This window comes from Chaetodon auriga, chromosome 2 (genome assembly GCF_051107435.1).
Source record: "Chaetodon auriga isolate fChaAug3 chromosome 2, fChaAug3.hap1, whole genome shotgun sequence".
In the NCBI taxonomy this organism is placed as follows: Eukaryota; Metazoa; Chordata; class Actinopteri; order Chaetodontiformes; family Chaetodontidae; genus Chaetodon; species Chaetodon auriga.
The window spans coordinates 19,293,246-19,315,246 of record NC_135075.1 but is presented as its reverse complement, the minus strand read 5'-3'; the positions used below and the strand labels follow the sequence as shown (position 1 = coordinate 19,315,246).

At 44.2% G+C, this 22,001-nt stretch overlaps 1 protein-coding gene across 1 annotated transcript; it reads right to left on the bottom strand.

Moving 5' to 3' along the window:
- Nucleotides 1-838: 838 nt before the first annotated feature.
- Nucleotides 839-7,535, bottom strand: errfi1a (ERBB receptor feedback inhibitor 1a). Its single transcript, XM_076760871.1, has 4 exons — nt 7,233-7,535; nt 4,429-4,634; nt 4,176-4,258; nt 839-3,918 (listed from the first exon to the last, which is right to left on the bottom strand). Exons 2-4 carry the CDS (start codon nt 4,578-4,580, stop codon nt 2,804-2,806), a joined length of 1,350 nt encoding a protein of 449 aa, XP_076616986.1. The 5' UTR covers nt 4,581-4,634; nt 7,233-7,535; the 3' UTR covers nt 839-2,803.
- Between the last annotated feature and the right edge of the window lie 14,466 nt (nt 7,536-22,001).

Below are 22,001 nucleotides of genomic sequence, written 5' to 3'. Positions count from 1 at the left end.
TTCACAGAGAATCTTAATAATCCCTTGAGCTTTTTGGCCAAGTTTGATAAGAAAGTTTCACAAGTCACATCAAATGTCATGAAAGTCGTGAAAGTGGGATCTGAGCAAGTCATATGTCTGAGCTCTGGCTTAGAGCACAACAATGCCTTTTGTACCACATCAGTGCAATAGCATTTTTTTTCTTTTTTCAGAGGCTAATCTCAAACCACGCGCCTTGTTAATTCAGCTGGCACGTGATTTCTTACCCCCAACAGATATTTGAAATGAGTACCCTGTCTTTAGTTGCTATAGTCACCACCCGTGCTGTCGCCTAGCAGCTCACCTAAAAGTGAAGCAGGTGAAAGGGTTTGCAGGTGGCCTTAGAGAGTTCAAACCGCCGCCTTTTGTTTGAAAAGGATAATGTAAAATCAATTTCTATCAGCACAGCAAAGCTTCACTGCCTTGCTGAGTGGTTATATTGTCACTGCAGCTGAATTGCCCCTTTTTTTGTAATTATTCGATCTCTGATGCTCCGTGTGGCTCACTTTGGTTTCGGCTCCATGCCACATGGACTCAAGTCAAGAGTAAAACACTTGCAACATTGTTAATGCTTAAGAACCTGTGGGCGCAGAGCGGAGCATCTATGCAGTCATGCAGGAGGAGACCGTGTTATAACCAGGAAGAGGAAGGCAATATACTGTACACCTGTCAATCGACCATTGTAAGTCACTCTTCTCTCTCTGGATAGAGGCCAGTCACAATAAGCCACAGCATGAGGGTGTGTGGGTGATAAAACAGGCCAAACAGCTGAGTTGAGACTTTAGGCTCCACAGAATCACGACACAGAATGAAGCAGGGACATAAATAAGTCATTTTATTTTGCTTTCTTTTCAAAGACTATATACTTATCAACTATTCATAACAACAAATGGAATTGTTAAATACTGTACACAGCATACTGTACTCTCCCAGTGCATGTCTTCACCACAGCAGAGAAATTATTTCTTGATAAGCTAGTCTTCATTCAGTTTTATTATCTCTAATAAGACATGTGAATACCTTAAGATTAAATAGTATCAGTGTATGATGTAAACATTTTTCAGACATTTAAGTCAAAAGCAACATTGTGTTGGCAAGATTTTGTGAGCAGAAGGGAGAGGAGAAAGTATCTTTCAATGACCGTTTGACCTTAGCAGTTATCTGTTTCCCAAACTGAACACCGTGTTCAAGAGTAGGGGTTACTTCAATACATGTGCTACATTTACTATATCGTCCTGACGCTTCTTGAATAATCTACAACAATAAAATTCATATATTTTCGAGGCTGCCAGCAGCCAAAGTCTCTCAGACCACACCCACTGCAATCATGTAAGGCAGGAATGCATGAGCAGAACAGGAAAGTCTGTGTCAGGTAGGTAAACCCTGCACTGTCTTTGTAATGCGTCTGTATTAACAGGTTAGCCCAACATCTCTGTGATCTGAGACCTGCGTGATCTAAAATCTCTATTTAAGGATATCCGGTTAGAAGTGACTTTGTGTCACCCTTAACTGAGGTGTAACTGAATTAAAGCCTAAGTAAAGGTTTGTGTCAGGTCACAAATGGAGCTGATTACCTCATCTTTTGTAGATTATAATTTCAGATTTTGCGTTTATTAATGGGGAGTATGTGAAATATAGGATTAATATCAAAGGGAGGTAGTACTTGAGGCAAATTAGTTCCAAGCAATAACTCACAGCTTGACCAAAAATAAGCTTCTCCAACTGTTTGATGGAATTTTCAGTAAGAATAGCATACATTCACTTAATATTCAACAGGCCAATTTCTGTGCAGCAAAACAGGCCTGGACACTGAAAGAAAGCCGTCAAACGTGTGCACTTTTTAGAGGGCTGTACTCAAAAGCAGGAGCTGCAAACAAGCAGAGCACAGTAACAAGTATGGTTGACAATTTTCTACCATGTGTAGAAAGTAATTTTATCACCAGAACACTTTTCCAACTGCCGTTCACATGCACATGTGCACAAACCCGTCCATGCACATACATACATACACATAGACGCACACATCAACAGACAACTAACACCATAAAAGCTGCACTAGACATTCCAATGGAAACATGCATAGCTACCAGTAATGTACCCACCTCCTAGTACGTAATGTACCATGACAACATGCCATGTGGGAAACACAAATTTACACAGATATAGTGGCCTGAGTAAGACTGAAACTTCATCAAGGCAGGGAAACCATATCAATGTTGATACATAACAGCAAACAGAATGGTGATTTGTGTGCGAGCGTCCTTCATTTCTGTTAAAAATTATTGGCCTTGTATTTAGACTTCATATATTAAGTGATACATGGTTACACTACTGACCTTTTGTCCCCCGTGAGATACAAAAGCAGCATTGATGTATCTCACAAAACATCCTCAAACTTCCAGACAGAGAAAACACTGAGCACATGAGGTTCAAGGCCCGCTTGCACCTTCTGACTGTACCACGTCATTAGCAAAAATAGCACAATATTGAATGTCATGAAATAAAAATCATATCAAAAATAAGATCTACAATGTTGAATTTTGCTCACAATCTGTGGTCAGAGATACAGTTTTTACATGAAGTATCTCTGTGGTGATAGGTACTCCAACATTACCAGTAACCGAATACAGTGCGCACATACCCTGTGTGTTCAGAATACATAAGGGGTTAAAAAAATAATAATAAAAGCAGCAGTTTGAGGGTTGTTAGCGTCCAGTTTCATCATTTTTTCGAGGGGTTTTTGCTCATGTACAGTCGAATCCTCTGCTACTTCCACTAAAACTTTTCAAACTAAATCCACATGTGCTTTCCTCCTGGTGTGGCAGTCCCAGTCTGAGTCTGATGCATCTGTATTGCGCGCTGCAGGGCTGTCCATGACCCGAAGAAACTTCTCTACACACGGTGAGTCCACGAAAGCAGGCCGCTGAGGCAGGAGATAGTAATGTGTGGTGCTGGCCTTCTTGCCTTTCTCCATAACTGGAAGGATACAGGGTGAGCCCTCACTGTTCTGTCTCTGTAAACCCCGAAAGCTTACGTACTTAGGGTCCGGTGCGAAGCTTTGGGTTGGGGGCATCACCCCATTAATGTATGTTGGGAGGCTCTTGGGGCTGGGGGTGCGGGAGCTGCCTCTGGACAAAGGTTCCCTTGGGGGCACCTTGGGTGGTTTGTCCTCATCGCTGTAAGCCCCTGACGAGACCTCTGCTGACCAGCGGCGGTAGTCTCCTGTCTTGACTGTTCGTGGAGGGATAGGGGGTGGCACCTCGGGCTTATCCATACTGTGGGTGTGCCGTTTGTGGCATGTGAGGCGCAGCAGCGAGGGTTTGTTAAAGGATCCGGCTGGGCCAGAATGTGAGCGCCGCAGCCTCCTCTGAGCTTTGTCCTGCTGTCTCTGACAGACCACTGGCTCAGACGGTTCCTGTCGCTGCTGCTCATACTGCTCACGCACTTCCTGTGGAGGAATTGCCTGATGCTGCTGTTGGGGCTGCCTCGGGCTTTGCGGTCCTAATGGACCATCATAGTAAGCATAGTTAATCTGCCCGCAGTCCCTGAAGCTCCTTCGACTCGGGACTCCATATCGAAAAGTGGACGATTTGGGACACTGATCAGACACCAGGCAGCAACTGTCGTCTGAACTCGTGAAAAATTCTACCTCATTGTCCATAGCCTGCTCAGGCGAGATGTCTGTTTGTGGAGGGATGGGGGGCAGGGGCTTTGAGCATCTGCCTGGTGTCTGTGGTGGACTGCTGCACTCGTACACTGAGAGCCTCTGGAATGAGGGGACCACCTGGTCGTCATCAGCAGGACTTGGGGTGGATGGTTCAGCACTGCAGGACAGGGAGAGATGGGAGGGCCGGGATTTCTTTGGTGGCAATCTTTGTGAGCTGGGACTGTGTTTATGTCCTAACAGAGAGGAAAAATATAAAAATTAGCACCACAGTAATGGAATGGTCAGTGAGTAAGGCTGGTCAACAGCAAACACCAGGTCCTAGTAAAATGTATTGTATCCCGTAAATAAAGGACTAGCTTTCTTTATATTTCTGGAAAACCACTTACTATATCCAATATGTGACAGATGATTTGAGGGCACAACAGGTGCATTGCAGTATTTGTGTATTTCAGATGACTGGCACTGCGCAGATGACAGATCATGCACTTACTTTCATGACTTGGTGGAGGTGGCCCCTTTTGCTGGGCACGAGAGCCATGATCTGTGTGTGCAGTGTCCATGCTGAAGTAGAAGCTGTTAAAAAAACAAAATGTTTGATTAGTGCCAGTTTAAATAAGGCATATACCATTTCAACACAATCCAAATCTCAGACTGACCTGAACCATAAAACTTCAGCATGTCATGCAGATTTGAAAAACCGTCCCCTTCTTTAAAAGTGCACTGCTAGTCCTGGCAATACTCACTTGTCCGGCTCATGGCGATAGTTCCAAGAGGGTTTGGATCCAGCCATGCTGTGACAGTAGCTGCCCCTCAGGAAGGAGTCTTCTATGGGAAAAGAGATCTCCTGGGCAGTCAGGCCCACTGTGGACATGCTCCAGGCACACTCGGGTCGCATCAAAGCCAGGAAACACTCAGATCACCCGGATGGCTGCCCCTGCCTCTGGTGTACCTGTTACACAACCAAGACACAGCCATGAATGACAGTGAAAGGAGCTTGAAAGCAAAAGCAGATGAAGAGAAACAGAATATGTGGCAGCACATTGAAAAATACTCTCTGAAAGGAAAGCCAACATCCTCTGGTGAAGCCAAGAAAGAAAGAAAATCCTGATATTAGAAAAGAGCAAATAACACAAAATCTCCCCCTTTCTGCTGCCCACCAAGCTAAGTATTTAGTCATGGCCTTGTGCTGTGATTTTTTTTTTTTTGCCTCTAAGAAGATGAGACAACAATCTTCTATGACACAGGAATGACAAAAGCTCAGCTTGACAAGATTTTAGGACACTTGTGTCCCAACACGCCATGACAACAGAGCACTCTGTCATTCATAATGTTCTGGTCTTATTGTGTTTTGCAAAAACAGCATAAAAGCAGAAGACAAACAAAAAAAGCATGAACAGGTGACTTTATTTGACAACCGGCATGAAATACTGGGGATGTGGAGACATTACTTACGTGATATCAAACAAAACATAGAAACCATCTTTTTTTACCTAATTAGAAAATTGAGTTTTATAAAGCGGAGGCATTGAGAGCAATGAGTGGTTTCACTTATGTGGCAGTCCACCTAAAATGCTTCGATTGATAAACGCATACATTTGTTACCTTTCATCAGCTTAAGCCTTCTATAATCACTGAATGATCTGTACATTTCAGGCAGTGTCTAAATTCAAAATAGCACTCTTAGGTCTCACTCTCTGACCAACTTTCAGACTTCTAGTTCACAGTTTATTTTAAAACTTGACTGTGCTACGCTCCGGTGCTGCAATCTCGCTGGTCCTGAACAGCAGAGGAAGGGGCTCCTCCTGTTACCAGAGATATACCTGATGTTGCAAGAACTCTTCACGTCAAATGACCTGAATGTTCGTGTCATGTCAACTATGTGTCAGGGCTGAGTAAACAATGAATACAATATTCAGAGGCCAGGAAACGCTGCAGCATATTGATATTTCTGGGGTTAGCGATACACTGCTACAACTGATCCCCCCCTCCTAACCTGTTCAACATGTCTGGTGAAATAAGTTTAAAAAGTCACTACATGCTGCATTAAAGAATGAGGAGCCTTTATGTTTTCATGCAAGTGCATCGTGGGTAACTATGGATGTCTTTGCTGTGCACAATATCTGACTTCACTGTGACACCAGCCGTGCATTTTTGCAGCAAATCTCCTAATGACTTCAGTGCTCTCTCAGAAGTCTCAACCATTAACCCTGTTTTTCAGAATGTATGAAAACAGGTGCATTCATAGCCTTGGTGGTCATGTCTTCTGGAGACCGTAAATGAGGTGTGTGCACAGCCACAGACACGCTGTCCTCCTTATAATGTAGGAGTGATGACTGAGAAGAACACGGCCCCCTCGTTCCGGGTCTCCTGTGAGCCATATTTATGTGCTGCCCTGACAGCTGGTGAGAAACAAAGCTCTAAAACAACAGGAAGCCTGGGGCATCAGCCTGAGCCAAACTGCCCAACAAGGCATGCAATCCCCCTGCCCAGGGCCGTCGATTCGGTTCGGCGGGGATGGGAAGCAACATGATCCCCGATAATGAACCCCCAGGGGCTTGTGCTTCCTCTTGCAACAGGTGCAAAGACAGTTCATCCTGGCAGTTAACCATAGGAGCATTTACAGGCAACAGGATTAAACAAATGATGTGTAGTCATGCAGAGCATTAACCCGCTTAAGGAGGAATTCTTTAAGTCACTTAATTCAGATACTTTGAGCAGAGAATTGGAGCTTTTTATGGTCAAGTCTCTTCCCACAATAGGTGGTCAGGCCCAGTGTGAGTGTGAAGATAACACGGGGCCCATGGGTGCTGGAAAAGAGGAGGTCTGCTGGGGCTGGCAGTGATGTGAAACATCAGCAGATAGCTCGCCTTTGATTCAGAGCTGTAGTAGTCACACACAGACCTTGAAAGAAGGAGTTCACACCCCGCTCATGACACCCCTGCAGCGGTTTCCGAGCAACCATACCCGCTCTACCTGTGCGGCAAGCAAACAGCGCGCACACCCCCTCACTTTACCGGATTGAGATAATAATGGTTAAAAGCCCTCTAGCAGGCAGGTGACTCACACCACAACACACAAGTCAGCTATCTGGCGAGGCCAGGTAATGATGATGCAGAATGATTTGTTATTTCCTTTTTGTCTAAGATGAAAAGATACAAGTAGATATTGTGGACTAATTCAAAGAAACGCGGTTATAGGTTGCAATTGGGCAAAAGTGTAAGAGATCCAGAACTCTTGTCATGACAGACAGACATATACATTTGGTAAAAATTGACAAATGCGTTCCAAATTCCTCGTTTAAGTTTTGTCAGAACTCTTTTAATCCTCCTCGTTTAAGCTAAAAGACAACATGCTCCTCCGGTTGACTTCCCCTGTGCGTCAGGATATAATAAGAAGAAGCTATAAAGCATAGAGATGATGACAATAGGACGTGAAGCTGCATCATTCAGCGGTGTCTGTCGTGCTGGCACCCACATACAAAACAAGGCGAGACATGGGTTCTTCCAGCAGCCTACACAACACATATCAAACCACTTTCTGGACTCACCTAAATAACTTCGCAGCTCTCCTCCGCGGACTGACTCCTAGACTCCTCTTTGGTCAAATATAGCTCCTCGGTTTCTTTTGGGGAGGCGGGAGGGGGGGGGGGGGTTCGGTTTGAGTCTGTAATCTTCTGATTTTGATTGCATCAGGAGCGGGACGCCAGCACACTGGTGACGCTCAAGCAGCGATATGACACTTTGAGATAAAGCTTGAGTTGTAGTGAGCGGTGTCTTATACGCTCCACCACACGAGAGACGCGCTGGCCCCGCCTCGCACACTTGCCCTTAAAGGCGCAGTCTTCGTGTGCGCTCGGCTCTCTGCAGCGTACGTGCAGCACGACAGGCTGGGTGCGTAGGGATTGCAGAAATCACCCTTGAACATACACACACACACACACACGGGGCTAATTTAAGCACAAGTTCTTGATGTGATCAAAGTCTGCAGAGCCTCATTTGTCTCTGCTTTTAAGCTTAGAGGACGGAGCAGGTGTGAACACAAGGATACAAAGTCAGCTGATCTACTGTTCCAGTGGGATGGGGGACATGCAGGATACAGTAAACACCTCAGCAATTAGACCTGCAGCTGCTCTGTGCATAAATTAAAGCACAGCTCAAGGAGATTGGTTGATACAGTGATGTTTATTCATAAATGTCTGGTCTGGTTTGCAGCAGTTTAACTAACTATAACGTGAAACCTCATCCTATATGTTTAGCCTTTCAAAACCGTGCATGTTATGACCTATATTACATTTCAGATGTGTCTCCTGTGTGGTCTCATGAAGAACAAGCACACCGGCCGCAGTCAAAAGTAAACTGCACAGATCTGCAGGGAGACAGAGGCTGTAATAGTGATGGCTCCAGGGTAGACAACACAGACAGCAGGCAGAGAAAAGCTCTTATCTGCACAGTATTCTGCTGCTAACTGAACGGAGCCCAGATTGTTTAGCTTCCTGCTTATCAGATCACCCTGGGCATTTTCTTTTAGCTGGACCTGTTCTTTGTTTACCTGACATAATGTTCGCTTGAAAACAGTGCAAATAGAAAACCTACGCTACAGGATTAATATACATAGATTTTCCTTTGTTTCAGTTCAGAGTTATAAATGAATCATTTTCGACGTGCAATCCCTCACACCCACCATTTTCCATCACTTAGCCTACTTAGGCCTTAAGTGGTGTCACCTAACCAACCTGGGCTAAATAAACCCAGCAGTGACATGCACACTAACCAAACACAGCGACACAAAGGCTACAAACATCTCTTGTGTTGAATCAATAGTGGCAGAAAGCAGAGGTGTGTGTGGAGAGAGAACAGAGTGTTCTTGTGCCTGAGTTCGTAAATACTTTACAGCTCAGGCATGGGGACCCCTGAACCTAAAAGGCTTATCACAACATATTTGGCCCCTGCATGGACCAGGCTTTTGCTAATCCGCCTTTATAATTCCAGTCACATTTTTGGGATTCCCCTGTTGTGACCATTGGAGGTGAGGTGAGATTTACAGTTAACATGAATGATATGAACATCAGAGCTTGGATTTAAACCGATTTACAGGTTTGATGTGATGGACAGTGCAGGAAATACTCGCCTATAGCAATAAATGTACATTTTCAAAAGTGAGAGAGATGAAATATAACCAAGTCCAGTTCAAGAAAGCACGTGTTTATGTGTTTCCCTGCTTTACACCTCTGAATCTGCCATTAAAACTCTTTCCATGTTCCACCAAACGGACACATTCAGTGGGATAAATAGGCTTCACGTCCAAACTGTCTCTCCTCCCACTTCAGCGCCCCCTCCGCCCTCCCCTCCCTGCTTGTGTGCCACGTTGTGATGTCACCACTCACAGGAAGTTCCTTATAAAGTTAGTAAGGGAGGGAGATAAGCAGGGGCAGCTCTGAAACTGAGAATTTGAGATGGCAGATGAAAGAGCTCATGTCAAAGAGGATATCCTTCTCAGGAAAAATGACCCCGCTTCATGACTCACGCTGAGCTTTATCCACCACATCCAGAAACACCAACTCTTAAAAAAAATGACACCTTCGGCTTTTTTTCCTTGCAGCTGCACTTGAGAGGAATTTCCCCTTGTGGCTCACACTCCAACATAATGGTATACTTAAGAAGTGACGCTTCATTCTCTCAACTTATTACTGTGAATCCCTCACCAACAGGAAGGGTGGAGTTTAGTTGGAAATGGGGGGGGGGGGGGGGGGGGGCACCTGTATCATCAGTGTCAATGATTTATTCACTATGGAGGTCACAGCATTGATTGCCCCTGCCTGCTGAGGTAATGAAATTATGTGCATATTTAGACTTCGTTCAAAGTTCACACTGATATAAACACAGCAGCAGAAGGTTCAGTGTAGTAAGGTGACGTCAAGCCTTTAGTCTGTAGAAGATTCCACTGAATAGGTTAACTTGTGTTTGTTTTTGCTCTGTTTACACCCTGTCTCTGCTTTAAACCAAGGTTGTCTGGGTGTAAAATTGAAAGGTGATTGTACGCATTTTGTGGCCAGCAAAGTCTGCAACTTCCCTTTAGACAAAAGCTGTGGCGGTCTTCTTTAAAAAGCAGTTTAAAGAGTCACTTCACCCACATTACAAAAAGAAATATTTTTCTTTTTAACCCATGTGGTGTTCAGACATGCTGATTTTCTTTGTTTTATTCACAGACGTTTTGAAGTGAAGTATCTGTCTCTGCAATTAATGCATCCCACAATACAATAGAGATGAGTGTAATTTTGTCTCTAGTGGTCAAAGCTTTGAAAAAAGTTACATAAAAAAAAAAATTTCAATCGTGACGTGTCTTTCCAGAAACTGTGTCCCCATTACTCAAGATCTCACTGTGAACAGATGTCACTGGGGGAAAAGTACCTCAAATGAAAGCTGCTATCAAGTAGTGGAAAGACTTGAAGTTGAGTTTTTTAATCTAATTTTTCCACACAAACAAACCGCCAACAACACATTATTTAATAGTATAAATATGTAGAAGTGTTAAGTTCCACTTTCTTGTTTTTTTTCCAGTCACATCCCACAGCTGAGCAGCAAACTGGCCCAGCAGCCAGTTAGCTTAGCTTAGCACTGAAGGCAGGAGAAAAACGTTGCAGTGTTACGTATGTACATACCTTTCGTGCCCGACCATTTCTCGGCTGGGTGTAGTGACTTCTCGGAGTCTCCACTAATATCCTGGCAACCTCACGGTGATGGCAGGGCTCCAAGCGAGATGTAAGAGGTTAATTACTGAGCTTTAGAGGTGCTGGCAGGTGGACTCCTTCAGGCTAGCTGTTTCCCCCTGTGTCCAGTCATTATGCTAAGCTAAGCTAACTGTCTGGTAACTGTGGCTTCCTAATGACTACACAAATATGAGAACGGGATTGATCTCATCTAACTCTTAGCAAGAAAGCAAAAGTCATCGAAACCTTGGGAAATAAAGTAAAAAAGAAACCTATATGTACACCTCAGGAAGTAAGAAAACACCGATTTTCATAATTGTGGTGAACTGATTTGACCCGACGTGTCTTCCTGTATTAATTCATTGCAGAACAATTTGTGACTTGGCTCTGGAGAGGTGCTAAATAAGTAACTGCCTATTTTGAGTACAAACAGTCAATCCCAAATCATCCCCAGTGAAACACAGCAGTAGCTGAGAGAAAGAATACACTTTTAATTTCAACATGACTGTGTCCTGCCCCCACGGTTCACACTGCAGATGAGCTGTGAGTCCACTGGCTGCAGCTGCCAGCACCGCAGCGAGGCCCAGGCTGACACATCGCAGTGCATTACTGCTGGATCGCGGTCTCGTCTGGCAGACCCACACACACTTGGCTCCTGCCGTGGAAACAAAACACAAATCCCCAGGCAACGGGCTGTCATCTCTCACTACAATGTAAATACAACCATATTAAAGCACTTCTACTTGTTAACCATACCAAAGTCATGAGAGTCCTCCAGCTGCCTCAGTTATTAATCACTTCCTGTATTGGTACAAAGACTTCTGGGAAATGGAGGGATTCTAAAGAAAATTGCCTCACATCCAGGTATTTTCCTTTTTGGAGCGCATTATAATGAAAAGCAGCAATAACGAGTCATTGTTGCATCACTCCTCGTCATTGTTATGTTGAGTGGTTCAAGTGCAGCCACAGCCTGCTGTTAGTAATGGGTGGAGCGAGCCAGTCCGCCTCCTTGATGATGACAGGGTGTGTTTAGTCTCCATGACCCGAGGATCTCTTTAGACATAGACCGGGGGAGTTACTGGCGAGCTCATCCTATGACTGAGACTGAATCAAAGACATGTTGGTAATTATGACGGCTGGTTATTAGGGTAGCTAACATACTGTATTAATTCTTTTTTGGGGAGAGGGTTGGGAAATAGTAAAAAGAATGACAACACACTGTAGATTGCATTCACAGTCACACATAATCCGATGCACAGACACCCACACAAACACTGTAATTTGTGCTTGGTGTTTGGGGAGAAGCTGTGAAAACGACAGCTGTGGTGCGATGGAGAACGTCACGCTGGTTCGACTTTCTCCAGCCGCTGGTTCAGAGCCAACTCTGCTCGCAGTCTGTACTGCTGGAGCTCCACAGGACTGATTGACACAGATGGAAACCGGCTCCTAACATGCCTTGTTTCCGGCCTCATAACTAATATTCAGCGTACAGAAACAACGGCTATCTTTTTCCTATATTGTCCTTTTCTGCTCAGGCTACATTATTGAATCCTAAAGGGTCTCATGAAGAAGTACATCACCAGTGTCCCGCTATGTAATGCCCATATTGTATTTCAAACGGCCAAAACAGGAGTTTCTGGCATTTGGCCGATGAGTATCCCAGGTTTCCGGTGTTTCTGATGTCAACCTGTAGAGGTGAAGGTTTAGGCTTTGCTTAATGTAGCAATCTATTAATCTTAAGTAACAGCTGATTGCTGAGGGAGTTTGCTCTTCCCCTGATTTCCTGGTCCTGGCTCACTCTTGGGGAATATTAGAAACACAGCAGACAGCAGGACCCAAAGCCCCCAGCTCTGCTGATAAAGATTTCAGATGTTGTCCCACCAAGGAGATCAGCAGGTTTGCCATCAAAGGGGGGCACTTGTAATGGAGTAAGGTATAAATCAGTAGAAACAGGGTTTTGAAAGCATTGCTCTCTAGGTACACTAAGACGAGAGAAAAACACATGTGTAATGAAGGATGGAGTCCACAGATGATCTATGGTCAGTGAGCTGAACAAATCCTGTTTCCGCAATTGCGTGTGTGTGTGAGTCCGTATGAATGAGTGCATGTGGCAGGGCCCGATGACAGGGACTGAGTCATTCAGGGCAGAGTATGTGCTTTGTCAGTGCGCTCTTTGTTCCATTCACACATGGATTTAGGTTCACTGATGAAGTCAGCCAGACTACCTGATTCGGCACTGGGCAGCAGCCACATTAATTCCTCACAACAGAAATGCTGTGGATGGCTGCGCACACAAGCCTCTTAATGAGTGAGCTTACAGGTTCAGGAGGATGCAGATGAGGTCCAGCTCTCACTTTCCATCCCTTATGAGCAGGTTGGCTGTGCAGACGCATATGTTTGGGGCAAAATGTGGCCCTCCAGGGAGAGAACCATGCATGGGTGGAAAATGCAGTCCTCTCCTGGACTCAGTTGTGAGGGTGCGAGCACTATAACGGCCTTGAGACTACATGCTGAAAGCTAAGCTAGATGAATAACTAAACTACCATCTACTCTACACCATAGCATCATGTGTACGTTTTCTCAGGAGTTAATGCAAAATCACGCCAATCCATGGTATCGTAGAGAACAACTTATTCATGCATAGTATGCAGATGTATTCTTTTTAGTAATTTTACTCTTTCCCGTTATTATAAAGGATATACAGACAGCTGATAAATTAAAGGAAAAAACATTCAAAGATTTGATCAGTATAAAGATGATGTCAAATTGTAGTATGCTAATGGCCTTTGCAACATCTCAGACCGCACTCTTCCCCACCATCATTAAAACACTTAATGAGGGAATACCTTTTGGAGTAATGGTGTTCATCTCTCTTGCAGAGCCACGCAGACCTTTAGGCTGTTGTGCAGACTCGTTGTCATCCAACACTTTACCAAGACATGTTGGTAAATCTTACAGTTTGTTACTCATCTTCACATTTTATCATATTCATTGTACTTCTGTGCTCTTAAAACAATGACAAATGATCGAGAGTGACTTATATAACACTATGTTACTGCAGAGACAAAACAGATGGCAAAAGAGAGGCTTCAAAGGAGCCACCTTCACTGATTTGTGAACATAGCTGTGGGTGGAAAGAACATTCAAAATCAAGTTTAAATGAGGACTGTAATTATCTCGGAGCCAGCAGATTATTCTAAGCTCTGCAGAAAAATAATGGGTTATCACTGCTGTGCAACCTATTTTTAAATCATGTAAGAAGTGGAGCTGATGGTTCTTGAGGTCTGATTACTTTAGTACAACAGTGCAAGTATGATTTAGCTTCTCAAACACAGGTCACGCAGTTTCCTAAACAGTGGGGTCACTAAAACGGGCAGCTTCTGTTCAAAGTGGTGACGAAATGTAGAATTAACGGATGTTATGCCTCATAAATTGAACAAAACTCTCAGTTTATCCTTTCTGCCTTCCGGCAAACCCTGCAGACGCTGTCCTCCACACACTGCTGTGGTCCTTGGCAGGAAGTAAATCAGCCAGGGAGTCGCCCCAGACCAAACACTGCAAGGGCCTCTGGAGCCTGCAGGCGAGTGGGAGGTGTGCACCGAGCTCAATGGGGCACAATGTGCTTATTACTTCCTCATCAAGTAAAGAAACAGACTGTACAGACGCACACATAAACTCATTTGACTCGTAATAAAATGCATTAATGCCTGCACACTCTTGAGTTTACACAGAGGCAATAGACAGACAGAGAGACAGACATGCACGTGCTTAAAACATTTTCAGATTTTTTTCCACACTCCAAAGAACACTTTGAGAGCAGTAGCCTATACTTAACACCCTCTTCCCCCAAATCTCCCTCTGAAACTATATTTACCGTAAAGCTCCTGACATAATTACTCCATCATTTGGAGCCTTCCCTGGATCCCTCTACTGAAACGCATTCTTAGAAATCCACTACACAGGGAAACAGTGTCATTTTACACATCTCCAAGAGATATCACTCTCACATATGTGTCCCTCTGACCTCAGACTGCCTTTGTTGAAGGACTGGCTTTAAATAGGGGCTCATGTCGAAGCGGTTAAGACACATTGTGACACTTTGCGTTAAAGAGCCCTTTATGTTATCTCTTGTGACCCGAACCAGGCCCTGAACACGTCTGTCTTCAGAAGACATTTTCAAAAGAATAAAGGTATGTGCAATTTCTGCAGTCTTACAATAGTAAAGGATATGGTATCCTGTTTAATACAGCGTGCTTAGCAAGACAACCTTCTCAGAAGAGAAAGTATTGCAAAAACATCCTGAGGAAAGTTTCCACTATGAGTTTTCAGGAAGATGAAACATATTAGACATCAGACTATTAAGCCCTTAAGCATGTCTCTCTCTGACTTACTACAGCCTGATAATTAGCCTTGTCTAATTAAAATGCTGCCATAATACCCTGGAATAGCTCTGCACAGAATACACTTGAGCACAAAGCTTCAGATTAAAGCGTGGGTAATTTTCCAAGAGCAAATGTGTCTGTGACGTCTGAGACATCAGTATCTACGTCCTTCATTTCTAGGCGACAATAGCTGGCCATCCAATTACAAATCATGTTTCCTTGACAAGGATAAGCTCGGCTGTCCTGACGACCAATGACGGCCTTGGCTCATCTGCTCCCCACCTACATTATTTAATCATATCCATTTCCGTAACTCTTATCTCCTCACAGGATGAGGAGACCGGAGGAAGAGGAGACGAATGTTTACATTAGCCAAACCACAAGTGCACACAATTGTGTCTTCCCAATGATTGAACATCTCAGGCCACCGTTATGTCATAAACAAGACAGAGGACACAGAGTGATCAAAAGACTAGACAGAAGGGGAGGTAGCCTGTCTTTGAATGTCTCCTCAGATTAGAGTTCAAACTGAAAGTAAGCATCTCAAAATGCAGCAGAAGTCCTCAGAAGAACACGGTGGGAGACTGACTTCATCAAAAAACAATGATATATGTCAAAAGTAATAATACCTACCTGGCCATGACTGAGAGAAACAGAGTACAGAAAGTTACTGGGTGCATGCATGCATAGCAAATGCTTGGTGATATGCATGAAGGTGGTTTATATGAAAAAATATCAAGTTTTAAACAGATGTTTGGCACATGAACATGTGGAATATTATAGACTTCTGATGTTAAAACAAGATGCTGCTCTACAGTGAGTGCTTTGAGCTTATCCTGCAAAGCTCGCAAAGTGTTCCCACTGGGACCCACTTATTAAGTTCATGCTCATTAAAGTGCTGAAAGTAGCTCCTTTGAAATACTGTCTGGAATGCTGCAAACACCAAACAAATCCCTATGAAATCTTTCAGCCGAAGTCTTCTCAGATTAAGAACAAACAGTCAGAGGTTGAAATGGCTACCTGTTCTCTGTATGGTGAGAAAGCGTGATAAAATTTAGCCTGTAAAGATGTTTTTACATTAAAGTCAGCTGATTAAGAGCTCTCTGCAGCTCTGCAAATTATTTACTACTTGCGATCCAGAGGCGAAGCAGGGAGGTTCTAACACATACTCCCAAACGGTGCCCAGCTAGTGGATGCATACCACACTCAAGCCAGATAAGATTGTACGTCATTGAAAGGGGTCCAAAACACCCAGCACTTCCCTCCCCTGTTCCAACAGCTCCTTTCAGGGATATCTCTACTTGGCCCTCTATCAGGACAGGAAGCACCCAGCCGAGAGAGACAACAACAGCTCTGCTTCCTCTGGCTTTTCCCTGCCCCAGGAAGCTGAGTTAATAGGAAGTAGATAAGGCATCTTGGAAACTGGAATGTGTTGAGTTTGTGTTCATGAGCACTCACATGCATGTAAAGTATGTCCACATGCACTCGCTTCTGTGTCATTGCAAGCGTAAGAGTGAGGCAAGTAACGTAAGCACATAATGAACAGCAGAACTCAGGCAGCACTTCATGGGAGTATGTCAGCATGTTGTTAGCACTCTGTGTGAGGAAAAGCAGGCATGACCCTAGATGTGTTTTCCTCGTCCCTGGCTGCCTGTTTGTCAGAACAACAGCGGACACACAGAGGAGGAATGGATTTTGTACTGGGTAAGACTTAAGCCTGACGGACGTGTTGGCCTGCACTGAACACCTTACTTTTACAAGAGCACAAACACCACTCCCTGCTGTCTACTGGCCTTTTGTGTTTGCATAGGCACGTGTCCATGTGACGTAATGCAGATCTCTCATGTGACATGGCCGTAGCACGGCAAACAGAGCTGTGTCATGTTGTTCCAAAGCCAGTGTAGTATTGGTGAGATTTACACCGTCTGTCAAATCATGACCAGGAAGTGAAGAGGAATTTCTGGGGATAAACATTCATCACCAAAATCAGCTTGATGATTCACATGGAAAGAAGTCAGAGTTAAGAAGAGGAAGAGTGTGAGGGAGTTTGAGAGAGATGGGTCAGGGAGTAGTCACAGGAGGGAAGCCACCCACACTCACCACAAAGGCTTGAGTCATGCGGTTTGGTTGGCACATGGCTGTGCACACAGCGGAGAGACCCAGTGTAATGTCCCTGACTTTGCACTGGGTCTCCTCTCCAAGATGTGCTGCCGGCTCCCTGAGCCAGAGCAGAGCGGAGCGTCCAAGTCATTGACAACAGCTTTCAAGACTGGAGCCACAGCGACTGGCGGCTGCTCAGAGTAGACACACAATTATCTAAATCATGACATACGACCCTGCAGAGAGAACACTGTCAGAGCTTGTGGTCAGGCACTTTGTTAAGATTGTCACTCCTACTGTAATGAGGATTTGTAGCATTGTTTTAGCTGCAAATAACTGAGATCTGCAATACTTCTTGAGTCTATTTGTCTGCTTGATCGTTTCCTTTTTCATACTGAAGGTGCAATATGTAAGAATGGCCACCATCAAATTCAAGGTCCAGACAATAGGGAGCAGCATATCAGCAGCATATGCTTCTCACTGTATTTGCAGTTAGCTCAGTTAGCCATGAAGCTAATGGCTTTAGCTGACTCTGCCCAATGGACACCAGAACTGGAGCCGAGCAAGTGGGCACAGAACTGGTCTCAGAAGCCTCCAAGTGAATGCAGAACCAGACTTAACACAGCCTCTGAGACCAGCTGAGGCCAGTCTGACAACAAAGAATACGATACCGAAGTGATTTATAGTGGGGACGACGAAGACACGGCAGGCTCAGGAGGGGGACAGGAGATGCGACTGGAGTCAGCCCCAGGGTGCCTGGAGCCAAACCAGGAAAGAGAACCACCTTGGACACAAACTGGATGCTACAGTGACTCACTATCACCACTTGAGCTACAAAGTGGTATTGTGAGACAGGATGGACTGGAGCTAGCTGGTTAGCATGCTAACTTCAGGAGATATCTCTGCAACGTAATACATAGACATCTTTGACATGATGTTATTTCTTTACATTCTGTTGATAATTTTAGTTAATTTTTGATTGTTTTAGCTAAAATTCTGATATACTGCTCATTTAAAAGATGATCTGTTATGTGAAGAAGGAGGTAGCCTATAGCTCAATTCCAGAGAATGTTTTTTGTACTCTGTTATGACAGTAGTTGTATACAGTGCTGACAACACACTGATCAGCACACCATGTGCTTGTTTTTGCTCTTTTTCTGCAATCTCCAATCACTTATATACATGTTGCATAACAGGGTCATTCAACTCTGTGTCATGGTCTGAAAAAAGACAGACAGGCATTACCTTCACATGCCAAAGTAAGATGTCTGAGAGAACATCAAGAAAATGAGCTGTGGTGCAATCTCCTTTCTAAGAGTATTTATTGTTCGTATCCCAAGATAACTATCAACATGAGTAGTGAGCGTTGAGTTGTGATCATGTGTAACACCTGATGTCTTATTAGTTTTAGCACCTGGCCTCTCTTTCCTGTTTTCACCTCACTGTTACCCTCGTCACTTTGTGCACACTCTGTTTCCCTCCTGCTTGTACAGCCAAGCTGATAAAACCCTCCCTCCTACGGACACTAAGATAAGAGCCTGTGATTACAACAGGTAGACTAGTTAGCGTGCACTCTTACTGGGGCATGACACACATGTGGTGTGTATAAATCTGTTCTTACCAGCTCTCCCAGGGCTTAAGGGTGTTTCCTGATTCGATTTGTTGAAATATTCTCTGCCTACGGAAGCCACACAGTGACACACAATGCAAAAACTTTCCTGGAGTGCAGTCTGTGTATGACATGATTACTCAACAGCCCAGGGACCAAGCGATGTTTGTCACCACCATATTGAATTAAGACCAGCTCTAGTATTAGTCAGCTTGGCCAGATGTAGAAAACTAGTGACAGACGGGCAACTGGACAGGCGCCGTACAACACTGCAGGTTTAGTGGCATTACGTACATATTTTGAATTTAAACACCTGCGCAAAAAGGTTCAAAGACTGGCCTGCTTCAACCGATTACTGAATTAGCATCTCAAAGTTATCATGACCTGTCATTGTTCCATGCCACAATGTTACCAAAAGCCTGGGAAATGTTAAACAGTACGGAGCCAGCTCATCCTGGAGTCAAATCAGCCCCTCGTTGGAAAGACCTCAGTGAGGCCTGGATCCAAGCACACCGGTTTGTTGAAATAATGTTGTGGCAAACCCATGTGTTTACAGACCTTGCCATTGTGGTAAACACGGATTAAAAAGAGTCTGACAGCTTTTAAACTCCCCCCACCCACACTGTCTCATAAAGGCAAGACGTGGTTGGGAGTACAGTTTGAATGAGTGCAGACCTTCTGTTCCCACTAAATGCATTTTGTGTCTAGTGTTTCATACCGAACCCACACATTGTTTGTTTTACTTGTTGCCCTAGCGATAGTGGCATCCCTCAATAGTTGACCTGAATAGATGGCGTGGGGGTAGCGCAGGGGACAGCTTAATTGGCTTTGCTTCCGCTAAACTTATGAGAATAGAAATGCGTCAGACATAAAGTAGTGTCCTATAATGGAAAGCAATCCCGGGGAATACATTATGCTGGGTTTGTTTGCTCTTGGTAGCATCAAGTACACAGTGTCTTCTTTGTTGAGATTGAATGTCAGTTGCTGACATACACTAACAGTGCTGCTGTCTGCAAGGCTTTGTCTTAAATAAGAGCTTCCCAATAGTTAATGTCAAAATTAGCTGGTCACCGTCAGTGCTGAGTGTGTGATTGGTAACTCTATCCAGCGTGGAGGAAAGCTGGAGTGTCTGTATGTGGCATTGGGAGTCTGTTTCTGGAGTGACAGTGATGGAGAGAGACCAAAACAGATTATCCCGGGCCAGATGGGGAGGGGGCCGCTATATGCTGTTTGTTTCTGGATCAACAGGCTGTATCTTTCCTGCTCTGTTAGCTATTTGATAGGCAGAGGGATATATTACCGCAGACTTATTGCTTTACAACCCACTGGCACCAGCCCGTCTGTCTCAGGTAGGATCTGCACCTGTGTCCTCAGAAAGACTAATAGGGCACAAGCATAAACTGCACACAAGTCTGGAGACAGTGTCCTGAGGCTTCAAAGCTGACTGTCTCCTGAGTCAGACCAGTCAAGTCCTTTATGAGTAAGTGCAGGGGAATCAGATGAACCTACATACTACTGTCACACCTTGGAACAGTGAACTTGCTACCGTGCTGACAATATGATCTTAAATATTCTTAGAGGCAAAGAATGAAATTACAGAGCGGCCTAATAGTTTTTCACACTGTTTCATGCTTTTGACAGCAAATCATCTGTGCTGAGCAAACTACTTCACAAAATAATGCAGGAAGTTCAAATAAGTTGGGACTTTTAGACGGTGAGAATTTTGGTTGCATTATCAAGAAATCAAACTTCTTCAAAGACAGATTCTTGCAGAGGGCTCAAATGTTTGTCAGATAATCGTGGGGCAACACTGAAGGTTTGTCATCTGTGACTGGTCGGACCTGATCTGTCACATGTGTCTCTGTCCTCTTGCTGAGCACAGAGGGTGGGGTTTACCCCTGGCCTGTCTATGCAGAAGAGTAAAAAAAAAAAAAAGTGTTTACACAATGTCTCTGTCCATAGAGTTGAGCATTTTCTGTTCTGTTTCGAAAAAACATAGCATGTTCTCACTTTCCCACAGCAAATAGATTTTTAAAAAATGAACTGAGATTAGAAGTTAAATGTGCAGCATGTGTAACTAAATGAAGATATATCACTAAAGCTATGAGCTTCTTGTGATGCTCTGACAATACACTTACCGGTATGTAGTTTATAAAAAGTGTCACATATATTTCTAGCAGCTGTGGTACACTTAATCTTCACCATCTTTGATGCATGACTTGAATCCAGCATGCACTCACTGAAGGAAGCAAAAAAACAGGTCAGCATATTGTGCAACCATTTGGCACGGAGATCGCTGTGTGTCAGGTCATGCAAATAAATGTGTGCAGAAACACATGCAAAAATTGCATTTTGCAATCGAACCGTGCATACATGTGCATGGCTGATTCTGTGTCCACCCACATGTAGGATTCTTTTCTCTTACTTACTTTAAAAGGTGTTTTACATGGACATATTTTGCAGACTGAAGTACTACTGAAGGAGTCAAACATGGCCTCGCTCAGTACTGTAAGTATGTATTTAAAGAAAAAGAAAAAAAAACGTCAAACAGGAAAGGCAGGATTTATGAAAGCAGAAAAATTTGTGGCTGTAAGGTTAACCCAGTGTTGTACAGGAGAAAAAGTATGTACCGAGCTCAAAGTAAGCACCCCCCTTTCATGCTACCTCTCATCACCTGCCTCCTAACCTCTGGACATGAGTACATATGTTTCCATCACCTGTGGCTCTGTGCATATACATATGCACTGCAGGCTCTCAGTGTGTCATATGGTCACAGTTTACAAACAGAGTCTGTCTCCCGTTACCGGACACCGGAGCTATTCTGGCCTCATCTTCCGATGCACACCATCCTAGTGTCCGGTCTCCATGTGGAAGTCTGCAAGCCAAGGTCACCGGGTCACATTCCTCCAGCTCTTTGGCATTCTGCCCCAGGGTTCAAGTAGTGTGGAAGTGTGTGCGTGCGCATGTGTGTCTGAGTGGTGTGTGTGCATGAGCTGTTTGTCTTTCATGCCACAAACTGCATTCTGTTAGAGGAGAGGCATTGCAAGAGAGTTCTGCTCTGGTGACAGATAGATGAGCACACACATACACACACAGAGGTTGGATTTGAAATATAGAGCTTTAAAAGGACATGTTATACAGGGGTGTGATTAATGTGGCTGTCTCCACACATACTTTCAACAGTCCTGGTTGGCTGGGAGGTGAGCGCTATGAGAAAGTGCTGTTTGCTCGGGGGTGGACACCGATCCTTCAGGATCAATTGCAGATAGACGTATTTTAAGTCTATCTGGTTGATTTAGACTCTGTGTACTTGACACTTGAGCACACCAGCGGAAGTGAAGAAAGTCAGCACAGCACTACAGTGTGAGAAATTCAACACAGTTTGGCAGCTAAAAAATCCAGTCATAGAGAGCCACCAGAGGCAGAGACTTACGAAACAAACATGTTGTTTTGTATAGAGTGGAGGACTACTGCATAATTAACCAGTTTCAGAGATTTTTTTTTTTTTTCTTCAGAAAT